The sequence below is a fragment of the Puma concolor genome, chromosome A2 (assembly GCF_028749965.1).
Source record: "Puma concolor isolate L17-30 chromosome A2, mPumCon1.1.hap2, whole genome shotgun sequence".
NCBI lineage: Eukaryota > Metazoa > Chordata > Mammalia > Carnivora > Felidae > Puma > Puma concolor.
In genome coordinates, this window is record NC_141668.1 from 12410301 (window position 1) to 12427476 (window position 17176).

Consider the following 17176-nt stretch of genomic DNA (forward strand, 5'->3'; position numbering starts at 1 on the left):
CAGGCCCTTGCTCATGCCTTTCCCAATCTCTGCCACTGAAAACCCAGCTCACACGGCCTACTCCCTAAAGACTCACCTACTGTTGCCCTGAAGGCTGGGCTTCCTTCCTCTTCCAAGTCTCCAGGTCCTTCTCTCCTACTGCAGCATAAAACCCTGCCTTCCCCCGTGGCTATTACATTGCTAGGAAATGCTTTCTTTAGAAAGAGAGAGGGAGAAACACAAAGGTTTAGTTCAAGTCAGAGGTAGAATTAGGTTAAAGGTTGAGTTTAGGATTAGAATTAGAAGTGGGTTAATTCTGGTTAATTCAAACTGGGTTAGTCGATTCCTAATCCCACCCACCAGGCGGCGCCCGCAGTCTCATTCCGGTCCAGACGCCTCCGGTTTTTGAAGTTTATTACCTGTCTAACAAGTTTCCTTCCTGCTCTACCGTCCCTTTAAGAAGGTGATCCAGGTGAGGCCCGGCTCCGCCCCCGGTGCCGGCCCCGCCCCCCGCCCCCGCCCGGCCCTCCCAGCTCGCCCAGTCCTCGCGACCTGACCCAGCCGTCTGGGCCGAGGTCCCAGGTCCCGGCCGGCGCCATGGAGCGGCGCTGGCCCCTGGGGCTCGGGCTGCTGCTGCTGCTCTGCGCCCCGCTGCCCCCCGGGGCGCGCGCCAAGGAAGGTACCGACCCCCGCCCCCGCCCCCCTCCCCCAGGGGCCCGGCCGGCACCCTTTCCAGGAGCCGGCATTCCTGCGGAGGCCCGCTCCGCGCGCGCCCCTCTCCAGCGCTCTTGTTTTGCCCTGCCGTCAGGCGATCAACTGGCCAGGCCAGTCTTTGGTCTTTGACCCCCAAACAACTGGTGGCCCTGGTCAGGCGCCCTGGTCAACAGTTTGCGCCTGGTGGTGGGGAGGGACCTACTGACCGCTGCGAGGAAGCGGCGTCCAGACTCCCGCCCCCCCCCCCCCCCCCCACCAGCACTCGTGGGGATCCCTCATTCCCAGGCAGTCTCAGTCTCAGGTGCCCAACCCAAAGATCCGGACCCTATGAAGTCAGGGGTGGGAAGTCCCCTTATGCCATCCTAAGCCTGAGGGGGCGCGGGGTGGGGGTGTGGGTGGGCAGAGGGACTGCCACTGGGGAATGGATTCGAACTCGGGATGCAGGAGTTTCCAGATGTAGAGATCAAATCTTAATGGTGAAGGCCTGTACACCCTCTCTGGACCTACTACCCCCATTTTCCCAGGCTCAAGAGCTACGCCTGGTACCATCACTGCACACCCCCAACCACAGGCAGAGCAGGCCATTTGCCTGTAGGAAGGAGCCTCCCCACTCAGGAACCCCCTGTAAGGTTCCCTGACCACACCCTACCCACTCAGGACCCCCAGGGGCTGAGATCCTCTCTTGCCCACACACTCTTCCAATTCTGCAGCTGCTGAGTTTCCCCCAGCCAGCACCAGCCACTGCTGAGTGAGAGGGTGCAAGTCTTAAGTGGGGCTGAGCTTCCCAACACTTCCTGCCTTGACTTTGGTCAAGGATCCAGCCCTCCAACCCTTGCCCGACTCTGCCTTCCTCCCTTCACACTCTGGAGGAAGACGGACTAATCCCTGAGCTCTTCACTCCTCCTTCCCCAGCTAAACCTCAGGAAGTCACAGCTGTTAGGAACAGGATGTTGAAGCCTTGGGGCTGGGGGCCCAGAATGAGGAATGTGGGTTGCACGTGTGGGTCCTCCTCCCCCAAAGGTGACCGACCTTTTCCTCATCACTTCAGTCACTCTGATGGACACGAGCACAGCACAGGGAGAGCTGGGCTGGCTGCTGGATCCCCCAGAGGATGGGGTAAGTGTCAAGGGAGGGGAAGGCTCAAAGCTGCAGGCCAGTGGGAAATGGGCGGAGAGGTGGGTGGAGGAACGGAGAAAAGAGCAGGAAAAACTGGAAGTGTCTCCTCAGGGAGGGGGAAGGGAGGTGAGTCAGAGCCTCCTGAATGGGCCATTTGGGGGGGGTTCAGGCTTCACCCCAGAAGAACGCTTCAATGCCTGGCTCCTCCCCTCCCTGCCCCAGAGAGAGAGAGGACTTGGGAGGTGATGAGACCACAGTCCCCCAGGCAGAGGATGAACGGGACCAGGGATGCAATCATTGAGGGCTAAGAACCAAAACACCAGATGTATCTTCAATGTGAGGTCCATCTATCCCAATAGAGTTGCACAGACAGACTTCAGAGGGTCAAGGGTCAAGGAATCCCATAAAAGTGGATCCTAAATTGCATAGATGTATGGGGATATTCTTTTCTGGATAGGAAAGCCAAAGTTTTCTGCAAGTTCTTCAAACAGTGTTTGCCTCCCCAAAATTCAAAGCTGCCCTCCCAACTAGAGGTCCCTGAGCGCTTGGCACCTTGTCCATTTTCCTCAGCCCAGGCACAGCATGCATTCCAGCTGTCTGAACCTGCTCCAAGTCCCTTCCCTCCACAGATATTCCTAAGACCTAGTGAGCAGAGAGACGTTCTTGTGAGTCCCAAAGCACACCTTTCCATCACTCAGCAGAGCTGGCCGCAGAACCCCAGGAGGCTGCCCTTGCTGTCTCAGCTTCCTGGAGTCTGGCCTCAGGGCCTCCTTCCCTCTGGTCCTGGACCCCTTTGGCCTTCCTATTCGTGTAGGAATGCAGCCTCTATTTCTGGTATTGGGGTCACCTGCTTTCTTTCCCTCTGGGTCCTAGGGTCCTGGCTCTACTCTTAGTTCTCCCACAGAGTGGCCTATAATTAGAATTAATAGACTAAACCATAATGTATCCTACAGGAGGGGCTGCTTGGAAAATCCTGGATTAGGCCAGCCGTAATAGGCGCCTCATCTCATAAAGCAGCTAATCACTCCACAATGAGGGCTGCAGGTCCATTAGCTGGCTCCCACAGGCCTTCGCTGTGCCCCAGCCACCCCCACCCAAATAACTCTTCCCTAATTGGGCTGGAGTGGGAGCAAGGCCCCTTGTGCAGCTCAGGTCAAACAGCATATGTAATGCATATATGCACATATATATGCATATATATGCATTATATACATATATAATATATTTGCACCGGGAGGGCAAGAAGACGGGAGCAGTTACAGACTCCCAATGTCTGCCGTGTCCCCTCCCCTCATCTCACACACATGCACTCGGATTCAGGCTCACCAGAAGGTACCCATGTAGCAGCCAGCAGCCCAAGTGATAAGTGAAAGGATCCTTGTTGCTGATCCTGGGCAGCTGGTTCTCCCCCATCTGTCACCGCTGGAACTGGGAAAGGCAAGTCACAGCTGGGAACATCTGCTCCTCCGGGCTCCAGCTGCAGCCATGACAATCTAGCTCATGAGCTGCACATTAACCGCCTACCACCCTTCCACCTGACCTCCACGCCATGCCTTCCCCTTGGGCTTCCTCATCACAGCTTCCTGCTAAGAACAGGCTCCGGATGCCTTCACTGCTGGACACCCCCTGCCCAATCTTTGAACTGCCTCACACAGCGCAAAATTATGTACCTCATATACTCCTGCCCCTGCCACACCCCACCCAATTCTCAGTTGAGGGTGCTTTCCCCTACTTTTTCCCAGAGCTGAGAGTAGCAATGAAAGCCCTTACAGAAGATGTTCTAAGGGCCTCAGACTCCTCTTTAAGGCTCAGGTCAAGATCTCATGGGTTCGTGAGTTTGAGCCCCTTGTGGGCTGACAGCAGAGAGCCTGCTTGGGATTCTCTCTCTCCTCTCTTTCTCTACCCCTCCCCCACTCACATGCACTCCCTCTCTCAAAAATAAAGTAAACTTTAAAAAAAAGTAATTTAAAAATAACAAGGAAGAAGAAGAATGTGAAGTTACATCTCCATTTCATACTTTACACCAAAAAATAAATTCTAAGGAGATTAAAATCTAAACCTAAAAACGAAATCCACAGAAATATGAGGAGAAAATACACAAGATCCTTATAAGTTTGGGATGAGAGAGCTTCCCAAGCAAAATACACGACCTAGAATTCATAAAGGGAGAGAAGATAGACGTTACTGTGTAAAATTTTTAAATGTAGGCCAACATCAAAGATATCATTAGCAAATTAAGTGGCATGACAGGAAGAAAACATTTGAAACATATTTCAAGCAAACGATTAGCATCTATGATGTAAAAGAAAAAAAAAAAGGTTCATCCAAATGAACACTCAAAAGGTAACAGGCAAAGTTTACAAACACATAACTACATAAAAATACAGATAGCCAATGAACACAATAGAAACGCACAGCCTCCTTCTCAAAAGAAATGTAAATTAAAATGGCAGGAAGCTGTGTTTTGTCCATAAGAGAGGCCAAAAGTGAAGAGATCTTCAATATCCAGTTTCTCAAAAAAAAAAAAAATGAGCCCTCATGCATTGTTGGTGAAAGTATAAATTGATAAATCCTTTTTGGAGGCCAATTTGACAGTACCTTCTTACAAAGTTTATAATATTTACCTTTTAATACAGTACTTCTACAGAAATCTTATAGAAATCTACACATTTACTTAAAAAAAAAACTAGAAGCTACCTAAATGTCCAACAATAGGAGAATAATTAAATAAATTACGGTACATCCATACAATGGAATACTATTTTATGGATTGCTAAAAAGACTTAGGTAGATCTTTTTATACTCTCGTGAACATCTTTCAAAGACTTTTTATTTGTTAAAAACAAAACAAAAAGTAGGTTACAAAATAACAGGTTAAAAAATTATGTTAAAAACACAGAAAAACATTCAAATGTTTCTCTAGAAGCACTGAAAATGGTCTTGGGAGCTTCACTCCAAATCGTTAAGAATAACTTCCCGTGAAGAGGTAGTCGGGTGGGAGGACTTTCACTTTATATTATATATGTTTATTCTTTGACTTTAAAAAAAAAAAACTTACTCATTTTGAAAGTGTGTTCATGTTGGGGGGGGGGGGGGTGCGGGAAGGGCAGAGAGAAAGGGAGAGAATCCCAAGCAGGCTGGGCACAGTCAGCTCAGGGCCCCACGTGGGACTTCAATCCATGAACCTTGAGATCATGACCTGAGCCGAAGTCGGACGCTTAACAGACTGAGCCACCCAGATACCCCTTCTTTGACAGACTGAGCCACCCAGATGCCCCTGGGTGCACATCCCAGCTCTGCCTCCTAATGACTGAGTGCACAGGGCAAGTCACTTAACCTCATTGTGACTCAGTGTCCATCATGGAAAGTGTTTATAACAGTGACTGGTGCATGGTAAGTCCTGTATTAGTGCTAGCCATTGTTATTACTAAGTTTAAAAATAAAATGCTTTTGGGGCTCCTGGGTGGCTCAGTCGGCTAAGCATCCCACTTCAGCTCAGGTCATGATCTCACGGTTCGTGAGTTTGAGTCCCGCATCGGGCTCTGTGCTGACAGCTCAGAGCCTGGAGCCTGTTTCATATTGTCTCCTTCTCTCTCTCTGCCCCTCCCCTGCTTGTGCACTATCTCTCTCAAATATAAATAAACATTTAAAAAAACTTTTAATAAATAAATAAAAATAAAATGCTTTTCGTGTAAAAGCAATTAACGGGGGTGGACTAGATAGTGTCTACGAGTCCAAGCAACCCCATCCATTGTTGATTTTGATAGTGACCATAACTGGAAGAAATACTGGAGAGGGTGAGTTCCTTCCATACAGAAGAGATTTATGCTTGTTCGTGCCCTCCAAAAGCTTAGGGGCCTTAATGTTAAAGGTAGTATCCTCTTTTCTACACAAATACGCAGAAAGGTTTTGTGAATGAGTTTCTGCCATAAAAGTCGGCCTTTGGGGCACTTGACAATCCTGACTGATGAGACAGGTAAAAAAGCGGTGCTCACACTTCTGCAGCTGAAGTGGGCTCACTGAAGAGATCGGGGCTGGCTGCAGATCGCATGGGGGTATTGTCTTGCCCATCCTGTATCCAAATAAATCCTGACTCTAAACATTTAGCTTCTTCTCCTGGAGCCCGGGGGGGTGGAAAGAGAGCAGGACAAGCAGGTGAACTGGGGGATCTCTGACACCAGCTTCCCCATCATCAGCTCTAGAAAACCAGAGTTTAGGGAGCAGGTGATGACTTGGATGGAGCCTAACTGGGAGTTTTCCTTCTCGCAGTGGAGTGAAGTGCAGCAGATACTGAATGGGACACCCCTCTACATGTACCAGGACTGCCCACTGCAAGATGGCGGGGACACTGACCACTGGCTGCGCTCCAACTGGATTTACCGGGGGGAGGAAGCTTCGCGTGTCCATGTGGAGCTGCAATTCACCGTGAGGGACTGTAAGAGCTTCCCCGGGGGAGCCAGGCCTCTGGGCTGCAAGGAGACCTTCAACCTCCTGTACATGGAGAGCGACCAGGACGTGGGCATTCAGCTCCGACGGCCCTTGTTCCAGAAGGTGCTTCTACCCCGCCCCACCTCCCACCCCTGCCACTTTGGTCCTAACACTGGTTCCTGCCCCCGCTCAGCTCAGGAAAAGAGACAGCGGCAGAAGAAAGAGAAAGAGGATCTAGGTGTCCAATAAGGACAAGAATGCGGGACTAGCAGTCAGAAGAGGTGGATTTGAGTAGCGTAGACGCCCCCTGACCTGCGGGACATACGTCCCAGGACCACCCCCCCCCCCACCCCCGGGATGCCTGCACAGACAGTACTGAACCCCGATACATACATTCCCGCAGTTAAGCTTTCACGTATAAATCAGGACGGAGCCAGAGACACAACACTGGCTCGTAATAAAATAAAACAATGATAACAGTACACTGTAATATAAGTTATCAAAGTATAGTCTCTTTCCCTCCCCCTCTGTCTCAAAATATTTCACGTGCTGTACTCACCCCTTTCCACGTGGCGCTGCGAGATAACAAAACGCCTCTCCAGGAGAGAGAGCGAGGAGCGAAGCACCGCTGAGTCCTGTCGTCAGCCTGTGACGTGACGTGACGTGGCGTGGCGTGGCGTGGCGTGGCGTGGCGTGGCGTGACGCCGGCGCACCTGGCTACTATTGACCTTCTGACGCAAGGTCAGGAGGAGGAGCCTCTGCTCGCAGGCGTGGTTGACAGCCCTGCCGGCTTTGACAGCTGCGAAGCTGAAGCCGCGAAAGCCGGACCGCGGATAAGGAGGAGCTGCTTTGCCTTTTCTGCTCCGTCCGGCCTTTGCGCTCTGCACTTAACCTCTGAGAGGTTTTCTTGTCTTAAAATAGTGGTGATAATAGTGCCGGCCTTATCTGTTTCGGCGGCTTTGCCTCCGTTGAGATAACGGCATTCCCTGGTGGAGGTATTTGGACTTTTGCTATCAGCACCCAGGCTGCTTGCGAGTGACACCCCGTGGGTCTACCTAGAGCTGTGTAGGGAGACACTTCTCTGCAGGCTCTCTCTCTAATACCATCCCTCTCTTTCCTACTCAAGAAGACGTACCGGAATGCAAAAGCGTAAGAAGCATATTATTATAGGACGTGCTCGTTTTTGTTTTTGTTTTTTCCCAAAGAGAAGATGTTGTAAAGTTTGTTATTAGTAATAAATGAATGATGACGCACTTCATAACTGATCACCTCATTGGCACAGACGCTGGGAACACCTTCGAATAGTGGAAATTATATGGGCTATAGCGTCTCACTGCCTGGTTACCAGTCCCATCATGTAGCTGTGTGATCTTGCCCAAGGTCTCTAGCCTCTCTTCGCCTTAGTTTCTTCATCTGTTAAGTGGGGATGGTAATCCATCCTACCTCGTAGGTTTATTGCAAGGACTCAACAGCATAACACACATAAGACGCTTAGCCAGTAGCTCACAAGTCATAAGCCCTTGGTTTACAGTTGTGTAAACTATACTTTATTTATTTATTTATTTTATATTTTAATGTTCATTTATTTTGAGAAAGAGACACAGAGTATGAGTGGGGGAGGAGCAGAGAGAGAGGGAGACACAGAATCGAAAGAACACTCCAGGCTCTGAGCCGTCAGACCAGAGCCCTACATGGGGCTGGAACCCATAAATCGTGAGATCATGACCTGAGCCAAAGTAAGAGGCTTAAGTGACTGAGCCACCTGGGCACCCCTAAAGTATTTTTTTTAATGTTTATTTATTTTTGAGAGAGAGAGTACAAACATGGGAGGAGCGGTGGGGTGGACAGAAGGTGCAAAGCAGGCTCTGCACTGACAGCAGAGAGCCCGATGTGGGGCTTGAACTCATGAACCATGAAATCACGACCCGAGCTAAATTCAGACGCTCAACCACTGGGCCACCCAGGCGTCCCTGAACTATAAAGTATAGAGCAAACACTGTTTTCTGTCCCATGGGAGTGAAGCATGACTTTACCATCCCCTTCTTGCACACCTCTCCTTCCCAGGTGACCACTGTGGCTGCAGACCAGAGCTTCACCATCCGAGACCTCGCATCTGGCGCCGTGAAGCTGAACGTGGAGCGCTGCTCCTTGGGCCGCCTGACCCGCCGAGGCCTCTACCTCGCTTTCCACAACCCAGGTGCCTGCGTGGCCCTGGTGTCTGTAAGGGTGTTCTACCAGCGCTGTCCTGAGGCCGTGCAGGGCTTGGCCCGATTCCCCGACACCCTGCCCGGACCTGGCGGGTTGGTGGAAGTGGCAGGGACCTGCTTGCCCCATGCCCAGGCCAGCCCTGGTCCGGCGGGTGCACCGCGCATGCACTGCAGTCCGGAGGGTGAGTGGTTGGTGCCCGTGGGCCGATGCCACTGTGAGCCTGGCTATGAGGAAGGCAGCAGCGGTGAAGGATGCCTGGGTAAGGAGGCCGGAGGAGGTGGTGGGCACTTGCAGGGGCCACTCGGGGGAGGGCCTCCAGGTGCCGAGGGAGGGAAGGAGGTCCACGCTTCATCTCCGCAAAGTGTTGACTGTGTGGCTGAGCACCCCAGGAGACACATGCAGGGTGCTTCTGGTACAGAGGATTGGAGGCGGTGGCGAATGGGGATGATTCTGCCTGTAAACACATTGGCCAACCATGGCTCTGCTGCTTTCTCCCTCCAGCCTGCCCTAGCGGCTCCTACCGGGCAGACACAGATGCACCACATTGTCTCAAGTGTCCAGAGCACAGCACAGCCGAGCCCGAGGGGGCCACCGTCTGCACCTGTGAGAGCGGCCATTTCCGAGCCCCGGGGGAGGGCCCCCAAGTGGCGTGCACGCGTGAGTCCAAGGGGGAGGGCCTGGCCATCTGTGAGGAAGCGCAGGACTTTTGGTGAGCCCATGTTAAGGTCGAAGTTTTCCGGAACTTTTCAGAAATTGGGCACCATTTAAAGTGCCAGACGTTAGAGCTCCTCCCCCTCCCCCCACTTTCCTGGAAGAATCCAGAGCTGAGCTGGGTCTGAATCCAATCTCCCAGCAAGGCCTTCGGCGGTGGGAGGAGGCAGGGGCCAGCAGGCTAGATGAGAGCAAAGTTGGTTCCTCCTAATGGCCCCTCTTCTCCTTACAGGGCCCCCCTCAGTTCCCCGAAACCTGAGCTTCTCTGTTTTGGGGACTCAGCTCTCCCTGCGTTGGGAACCCCCAGCAGATATGGGGGGGCGCCAGGATGTGAGGTACAGTGTGGGGTGTTCTCAGTGTCGGGGAGCAGCAGTGGACGGGGGACCCTGCCAACCCTGCGGGGGAACTGTGCGCTTTTCCCCGGGAGCCAGCGGGCTCACGGCACCGGCTGTGCGTGTCAACGGCCTTGAACCCTACGCCAACTATACCTTTAACGTTGAGGCCCAGAATGGAGTGTCGGGGTTTGGCCCGTCCACGCATGCCAGCACCTCACTGAGCATCAGCATGGGGCACGCAGGTGAGTGACCTGGGCAGGGGCCAGGACAGGACTGGAGGAAACCAGAAGGGCTCAGGACCACAGAGACAGATTGACGGGCAGAAAGCAATCAAAAAGCGACTTAGGTTCTTTCTTCTTTCTTCCCAAACCCCCTGGAACCCTCTTGACTCACAGAGTCACTGTCAGGCTTGTCCCTGAGGCTGGTAAAGAAGGAGCCACGGCAGCTGGAACTGACCTGGGCAGGGTCCCGGCCCCGCAGTCCAGGGGGGAACTTGAGCTACGAGCTGCATGTGCTGAATCAGGTGAGGATGAGGCAGAGGGACAGTCCCTGGTGTCTGGGTGTCTGTTCTGGGGCACAACTCGCCATTCCTAGCCTGGGTGATGGGACGGAGGGAGAACTGGCTGAAGTGAATGGTGTGGCTTTCTCAGGACAAAGCCTGCAAACAGCCCTGCCCTGACCATTCCCCAAGCCACCCCTGTCCACATGATCCCAAGACTGCCATCGCCTCCACCAGGTCTCTCTCTGCACAGCCCAGTTTCCATTGGTTCTCATCCACAGGACGAAGAAAGGCACCAGATGGTTCTAGAACCCAGGGTCTTACTGACCGAACTGCAGCCAGACACCACGTACATTGTCAGAGTTCGAATGCTGACCCCTCTAGGCCCTGGCCCTTTCTCCCCTGACCATGAGTTCCGGACAAGCCCTCCAGGTGGGTGGGTTATCCTGTGTTCTGCCCCAAACACACATGCACCCGTCATCCCATCGAGGCTTCTCAAACACTGCTCCAATCAGTGACCTTTCCTCTTCCGCTATGCATGTGCATATGCACATACATGCACGTACACGTAGGAACTGCCTCAGCGGAGAGAGCCCCACATGGACTCCCACAAAGCCCCCTCCCCATAGTAATCTCAGACATTTTCTTAAGAGAGAGAGAGCACAAGCAGGGGAAGGGGCACAGAGAGAGAGAGAGAGAGAGAGAGAGGGAGAGAGAAAGAATCTTAAGCAGGCTCCACACTCAGCAAGGACCTGGGGTCTCAGTCCCACGACCCTGGGATCATGATCTGAGCTGAAATCAAGAGTCAGACACCGGGAGCACCTGGGTGGCTCAGGTGGTTAAGCGACTAACTCTTGGTTTCAGCTCAGGTCATGATCTCATGTTTTGTGAGTCTGAGCCCTACAGCGTGGAGTCTGCTTGGGGTTCTCTCTCTCCCTCTCTCTCTCTCTGCCCCTCCCCCACTCACTCTCTTTGTCTCTCTCAAAAATGAATAATACACTTGAAAAAAAGAGTGGGGCACTAAACCAACTGAGCCACCCAGGCGCCCCTCCTCAGAACACCTTCTGCTGCTGGATACTGCCAGCCAGGATCCTGCCAAACCTCCTAGACCCCCGGTTTCGTGCTTGTCACCAGGCAGCCCAAAGCTAGGGGCCCCAGGGTGAGGCCTCTCCGCATGCTCCCCCCCCCAACGCTCCCCCATCTCCTCGCACAGGAGACACACACCTGAGGCCCACTGAGGGACCTGCCCCTGGGTGTGCCCTTGTAGCCTTCATCGTCCCTGTGGACTCTGAGCCCTCCAGCCCTCCTCACCCCCTGTGCCACAGTTTCCAGGGGCCTGACTGGAGGAGAGATTGTGGCCATCATCTTTGGGCTGCTGCTGGGCGTAGCTCTGCTGCTGGGGATGCTCTTCTTCCGTTCAAGGTGCTGTTCCTGCCCCATGCCGGCTGCCACCCGGGGCCCCAGAAGCCCTGGAATGCAGCCCCAACACCCCTCCCCTCGGCTAGTATGAAAGCTCCCTCCAGCATTCCCCCACCCCGTCCTGTGCCCCCAGCCCCTGTGGTTTGTGGGTAAAACCCAGCCAGAGCTCCCTGGGCCCCTGCGGCAGTCCCGGGACTCTAAAGCAATGCTCCCTCACCCCTGCAGGAAAGCTCAGCGGCGACACCAGCAGAGGCCCCGTGATCGCGTCACTGACGTGAACCGAGGTGAGCCCGGGGCACCTGTGTGTGTGGTTGGTGGGGGGGGGGGGGTCGGGGGGTGTGGGTTTGGGAGGCGCCACTGGGATAGAACCAAAGAACCCACATTTGCCAAGCCAACTCTGGGAGCACGAGTCGGGGCCGTGGTCTCTGGAGCTTTTCTGTTTTGCTACCTAATTAACTTTGGTTAATTAACTTTGTACTGATAGCCCCCCAGAGGCTCTGTGCAATTACCTGTTAGCTCTTGGTGCCACTGTTCCGACACCCTGGCTGGCCAGGTCTGCTGGCCGAGGCTTGGTGGGAAGGGGGTTGCTGGCAGGCTCCCTGAAGTCCTCCGAGGCATGTGGGCTTCCTACCAGTCACCTCATTAGGTGCCCCCACGAAAGGGGGAGGCAGTGGTCCCTCCGAGTAACAGGGTGAGGGCGAGGCTTGTCTGGGAATGTGAATGAGGTGTGAGTGATTGGAGGAGTATGGCTAGCAGGGGTGAGGAGGAAGGGCAAGAGATTTGAAGTGTGGTCAGCGAGCCATGGAAAGATTGGGTAACTCGAGGCTGTGAACAGCTTTCAGCCCCAGGTTCTGGCCTGCAGCTCTGGGACTCTGGGGGTGAGGACACAGAGCTTTGCGCGTAGACAGAGGAAGAACCTCATTGCTAAGGACGGAGACTTTCTCCCACTTTAGCCAAAACAGGACTCTTATGGGAACAAAAAAACTCCTGAGCCTTGAAGTTCGAGTTCCTGTGGTGAGCCCCCCGCCCCCTGTTCTGCCTGCAGAGGACAAGCTGTGGCTTAAGCCGTATGTGGACCTGCAAGCATATGAGGACCCTGCCCAGGGAGCCCTGGACTTCACCCAGGAGCTTGATCCAGGCTGGCTGATTGTGGACACTGTCATAGGGGAAGGTGAGCCCCGCAGGTCCCCTGTGTGTGGCAGCACAGAGCTGCGAGCCGGCTGGCCTGTCAGTTGACCCAAGAGCTCCTAGATGAGTTTCCTTTCTGCTCTACCCTGAATCTTCCTCGAATTGCTGTGGTCATGCTGTAACCCCTTTATCAGATGTCCTCAAGCAGCCCCTGCTTCCTACACAGTTTGCTTCGGTGGTTATGGAGTTTCTGATGAACAGCCTTAAACACATCATCTTTGTCAGCAGAGGGGTCGTCGTCCCCAGGCTCAGGCTCTTCTCAGATGGTTCCCAAACGTGGGAGAGCTTCAGAGCCTCCCTCGCCCCGCATTCCACCCCACCAGGAGCCCAGTGTCCTTGGGCTGCCCTGATCCCTTGGGTCACTAGAGGAAACGGATCTGAGCAGAGAACAAAGCTCAGCAGTGTCCTTGCTGACTGTGCGGCCAAGCCAGCTGCGCTGTGACCGGAGGAGCTCGTGCGAGAGGAGGCAATGGTTAGCCTCCCCAGTCACTGGTGCACTGGCCCCGGCCCACCCCGCCCTTTATAAACACAGCCCGGTGCCACTGCACGACACGCACTCACCTGGCATTTACCGAGCACCTACTGTTAGCTGAGAACTCTGCTCACCTGGGACACCGTGCCGAACAGGTTGTGTGGCTGCACCGCTCCTCCAGATTCCTGGCCCCTTCCCTAGGAAGTACGGCCCAAGCCCCTGTCCCACAAAGAGCAAGCCACTTTTCTGATCCAGCGAAGAAAAGAACCAGAGTGCTGGAGGATACTGCTACCTGTCCCCCCAGGGGCATCGGGCCATGGCCTGTTTTCTTTCCACCCAGGAGAGTTTGGAGAAGTGTATCGAGGGACCCTGAGGATCCCCAGCCAGGACTGCAAGACTGTGGCCATTAAGACCTTGAAAGACACATCTCCAGATGGCCAGTGGTGGAACTTCCTTCGAGAGGCCACCATCATGGGCCAGTTCAGCCACCCACACATTTTGCACCTGGAAGGCGTCGTCACCAAGAGTAGGAGCAGTGGTCTCCAGGAGCGTGGGGAGGGAAGGAGGAAGAAGGGAGGGCATGAGAGCACCGGAAGCGTAGGGGAGATCTGCTGCCAAGGGCAGGAAGTCTGGTTCTGGGAGGAGATGGGTAGAGGCTGCCAGGCCAACTTGTGCTTTGTGTCTCAGGAAAGCCCATCATGATCATCACGGAGTTTATGGAGAACGGAGCCCTGGATGCCTTCCTGAGGGTGAGGAGGGTGGACAGCCAGCTGGGGAGGGGAATGCACCACGGATGCCTGGGTTTGGGCTCCTGGTTTGGGAGGAGGAGACCCTGCCCGGTGCCTAACTGGCCCGCTCACCCTGCTGCAGGAGCAGGAAGACCAGCTGGTCCCTGGGCAGCTGGTGGCTATGCTGCAGGGCATCGCGTCAGGCATGAACTACCTCAGCGACCACAGTTATGTCCACCGGGACCTGGCCGCCAGGAACATCTTAGTGAGCCAGAACCTGTGCTGCAAGGTGTCTGACTTTGGCCTCACCCGCCTTCTGGACAACTTTGATGGCACTTACGAAACCCAGGTTAGAGCCCTGCGCTCGCTGCTTCTACGCTCGCATGCAACTGTGTGGCATACATACGGTCACACACGTATGAGTATGGGACGCGTGCTTTTGTGAACACAGTAATGACTCATCCCTTTGCACAGGTGCTTTCTCGCGCCCCTCCTTGCCCTGAAACACATCACCTTTCTGCCCTACATGCCCTGTTAGGGAGGAAAGATCCCCATCCGTTGGACAGCCCCCGAAGCCATTGCCCATCGCACCTTCACCACGGCCAGCGACGTGTGGAGCTTTGGGATTGTGATGTGGGAGGTTCTGAGTTTTGGGGACAAACCGTACGGGGAGATGAGCAATCAGGAGGTAAGCCTGGGTTAGTCCTCCCCATGTCACCCCTGACTGACTTCTCATCTCCCCAAACCTTCCCGTGGCCCCTTCCTGTAGACATCCTATTCTTTCTCCCTGACCCAGTCTTTCGGCACTCTTGCTCCTCTGTCCCCGTCGTCTCACTCCCTGTTCTCTTTCCTACCGGTCAGGGGGTGGGTAGAGGCTCTATCGCAGTGATCTTGTGTGCACAGAGGCTTCTCATGGGGCCCCTCCCTGCTCCCCTGCTGCAGGTAATGAAGAGCATTGAGGATGGGTACCGGCTGCCCCCTCCCGTGGACTGCCCCGCCCCTCTCTATGAACTCATGAAGAACTGCTGGGCCTATGACCGAGCCCGTCGGCCCTCCTTCCACCAGCTGAAGGCACATCTGGAGCAATTGCTTGCCAACCCCCACCCCCTGCGGACCATTGCCAACTTTGATCCCAGGTAACCACGTTGGAGAGGGCAAGGGGATTCGGAGGGCAGATCTGGCAGAAGGAAAATGGGCGTTCAGCAACATCCACCGAGTGCTAGGCCTGTGGACCTGCGGACAGAGTGTGGCGTCTGCCCTCGGGGAGAAGATGCCGTCCCATCCTTGATAGGTCTGGGTTGGCAGCACAGAAAGCAAGCACAGAGATGGAAAGCACATATAAACAGTGCCTACGACCCGATAACTACTCCAGAGAGCCTGTTCACTTGGGTGGGGATTGGAGCGGGGGAGATAGAGCAACCGGCAAGTGCTAGACAGTGGGATGTGTGCGTGTCATGGCCGAGGGAGGGGCAGCCTCGTGGGGTCTCCCAGAGCACATGGCCAGCCTGGGTTGGGGAGCTTAGGGCAGACCGGTTACAAATAGCGCAGGGTCCCAGCAGAGATGGTGGGGTCAGTGCAAGGGGGACCAGCTCTGCTGAGAAGTTTGGACTCTACCCTGAGCGCAGAGAACCACTGACCAGCTTGTAAGTCGGAGGGACATGGTCAGCATTGTGTTTTACCAGAAACATTGCCAGCATGTGGAGAATGAACTGGTGGCAGGAGTGAGGTGGGGGAGATGGGCACGGCTGGACTCTGAATGCTGGATCGGGCGAACCAGCCCTGGCATGCTGGCCTCCATATCACACCACCATATATAACCTTGTTTCTGGGAGAAAATATGCTCCAAGCTCCAGCTTTTGAAACTATCTTTTGGAGCAACAACTCCCTCGTATACTGGAGACTGCGTGTGCTAATCTTTCTGGAATGTTGAATATTTTTCCCCCAGCAGATTTACTTTGCTAATGGTTTTGGCTCTGGCTGGCTTTAGCACAGCAACACTCATTGTCTTTGAGGGTGTCGGAGTGCAAGAATAACAGCCGAGGTGGAGGGGGCAAGCCGTGGCTGCTCCCAGAATTCAGGGGGCCGCCCCGAAAATGGCAGGACCACGCCTAGCTTCTAAAGCCTCCGCTCTCCTGCCGTCTGCTTCCTCTCAACTGCGGTGGTTGACGCTTGAGTCTTAACCAGCCACCAGTTACTCAGGACTGGCCACTCCCGTGGGAGATGGGCTGATGGCATGCTTCTGTTGGGGGCTTCCAGGGCTGTCACCTCCCCTGAGTCCATCAGTGCCACAGGACCGTCAGCCTGCCTGTTGCCGTGAGCACACCAGGACTTGGGCCAGGAAATGAGTTCGCAGACAATGGCCAGGCTAATCCACAAAGTCCAGATAATCTCTGTGCTCAGACACCCAACTTGAATGCTGGCTGCAGATGCTCAGAGGCTGAGCCCCGATCTCAGAAAAGCTGGGGCAGGAAGTTGCGGACAGCCCCTGCACATCTCGTGCAACCGAGGGACCCCTTGTCCCACAGGGTGACGCTCCGCCTTCCCAGCTTGAGTGGCTCCGATGGGATCCCCTATCGAAGCGTCCCTGAGTGGCTGGAATCCATACGAATGAAACGCTACATTCTGCACTTCCGCTCGGCTGGGCTGGACACCATGGAGTGTGTGTTGGAGCTGACGGCCGAGTGAGAACCCTTGGGGGGAGAGGGGGCCCCAGGCAGGGAGGGCTGTGGGGGGTTGAGCCCAGACTCACAGTCCCCTTTCGTCGCCCACAGGGACCTGGCACAGATGGGAATCACGCTGCCGGGACACCAGAAGCGCATCCTTTGCAGTATTCAGGGATTCAAGGACTGAGCCCCTCCTGCACCTACCCTGGCCTCAAAGAGCAAGGATGGGGCCATGGTCGCTCCCCATGGCCCTCCCCTCATCCTACAAGATGTAGGCTTTCGGTGCTGCTCCTGCCCACCCTTGCCTGAGGAACTCACCTCTGGACCCAGGAGCCTTTGTTTTAAAAAGGGAGGTGGGGGTAGAAGTGAAAAGGTAATTGGGGGAGGGTTTAATATATATACATATACATATATATTTTTGTAAATAAACAGGAACAGAGTTTTCACCTTTACCCCGGGCTTTTTTATCCCTGTATCTCCTCCATCCCACCTGTGAGGGCTGTACACACAAGAAAGATTCCTGAGAATTCTGGAAAACAGGTTTTTTTTTTTTTTATCTGTAGCTGTAGCCACAACCTGGCAGCATGGGGGTGGGTGGGGGTGTCCAGGCCAGTCAACCAGCCCAGCCCAGCCCAGCCTCCCCGAGTCAGGGGGTCTCCAGGCCCTCAGCAAGCAGAATGCACGGCTGCTAGGGGACCAGCCAAGGGCATCGGTGC

The 17176-nt window shown here is 54.5% G+C and overlaps 1 protein-coding gene and 1 long non-coding RNA gene across 3 annotated transcripts in view; one reads left to right on the forward strand and one right to left on the reverse strand.

Annotated features, from left to right (window-relative positions):
* LOC147582989 (uncharacterized) overlaps window positions 1–7079 on the reverse strand; it is a 201517-nt gene extending 194438 nt beyond the window's left edge. The window contains exon 1 of the long non-coding RNA XR_015244284.1: window positions 6797–7079. This is a non-coding gene — a long non-coding RNA (uncharacterized LOC147582989). The remainder of the gene's footprint in view (window positions 1–6796) is intronic.
* Window positions 522–17149, forward strand: EPHA1 (EPH receptor A1). Of its 2 annotated transcripts, XM_086687890.1 has the most exons (18): window positions 522–658; window positions 1742–1809; window positions 6079–6360; window positions 8302–8704; window positions 8947–9102; window positions 9389–9733; window positions 9887–10014; window positions 10272–10422; window positions 11316–11412; window positions 11635–11693; window positions 12455–12580; window positions 13410–13595; window positions 13757–13818; window positions 13940–14146; window positions 14336–14485; window positions 14740–14933; window positions 16323–16478; window positions 16569–17149. In XM_086687890.1, the coding sequence occupies exons 1-18, from the start codon at window positions 577–579 to the stop codon at window positions 16645–16647; spliced, it is 2931 nt and encodes a 976-aa protein (XP_086544016.1). In that variant the 5' UTR covers window positions 522–576; the 3' UTR covers window positions 16648–17149. The 2 variants fall into 2 exon arrangements, with proteins under 2 accessions (XP_086544016.1, XP_086544025.1); XM_086687899.1 differs by lacking the exons at window positions 16323–16478; window positions 16569–17149 and adding an exon at window positions 16054–16283.
* The last annotated feature ends 27 nt before the right edge of the window (window positions 17150–17176 follow it).

What these genes read in the sequence shown, in the direction of transcription:
- EPHA1 (XM_086687890.1), top strand. Translation starts at nt 577, where the DNA reads ATGGAGCGGCGCTGGCCCCTGGGGCTCGGGCTGCTGCTGCTGCTCTGC. An exon ending in CGGGGCGCGCGCCAAGGAAG is followed by an intron (nt 659 to 1,741) that starts GTACCGACCCCC and finishes TCATCACTTCAG; the next exon opens with TCACTCTGATGGACACGAGC. An exon ending in GGAAGGCGTCGTCACCAAGA is followed by an intron (nt 13,596 to 13,756) that starts GTAGGAGCAGTG and finishes TTTGTGTCTCAG; the next exon opens with GAAAGCCCATCATGATCATC.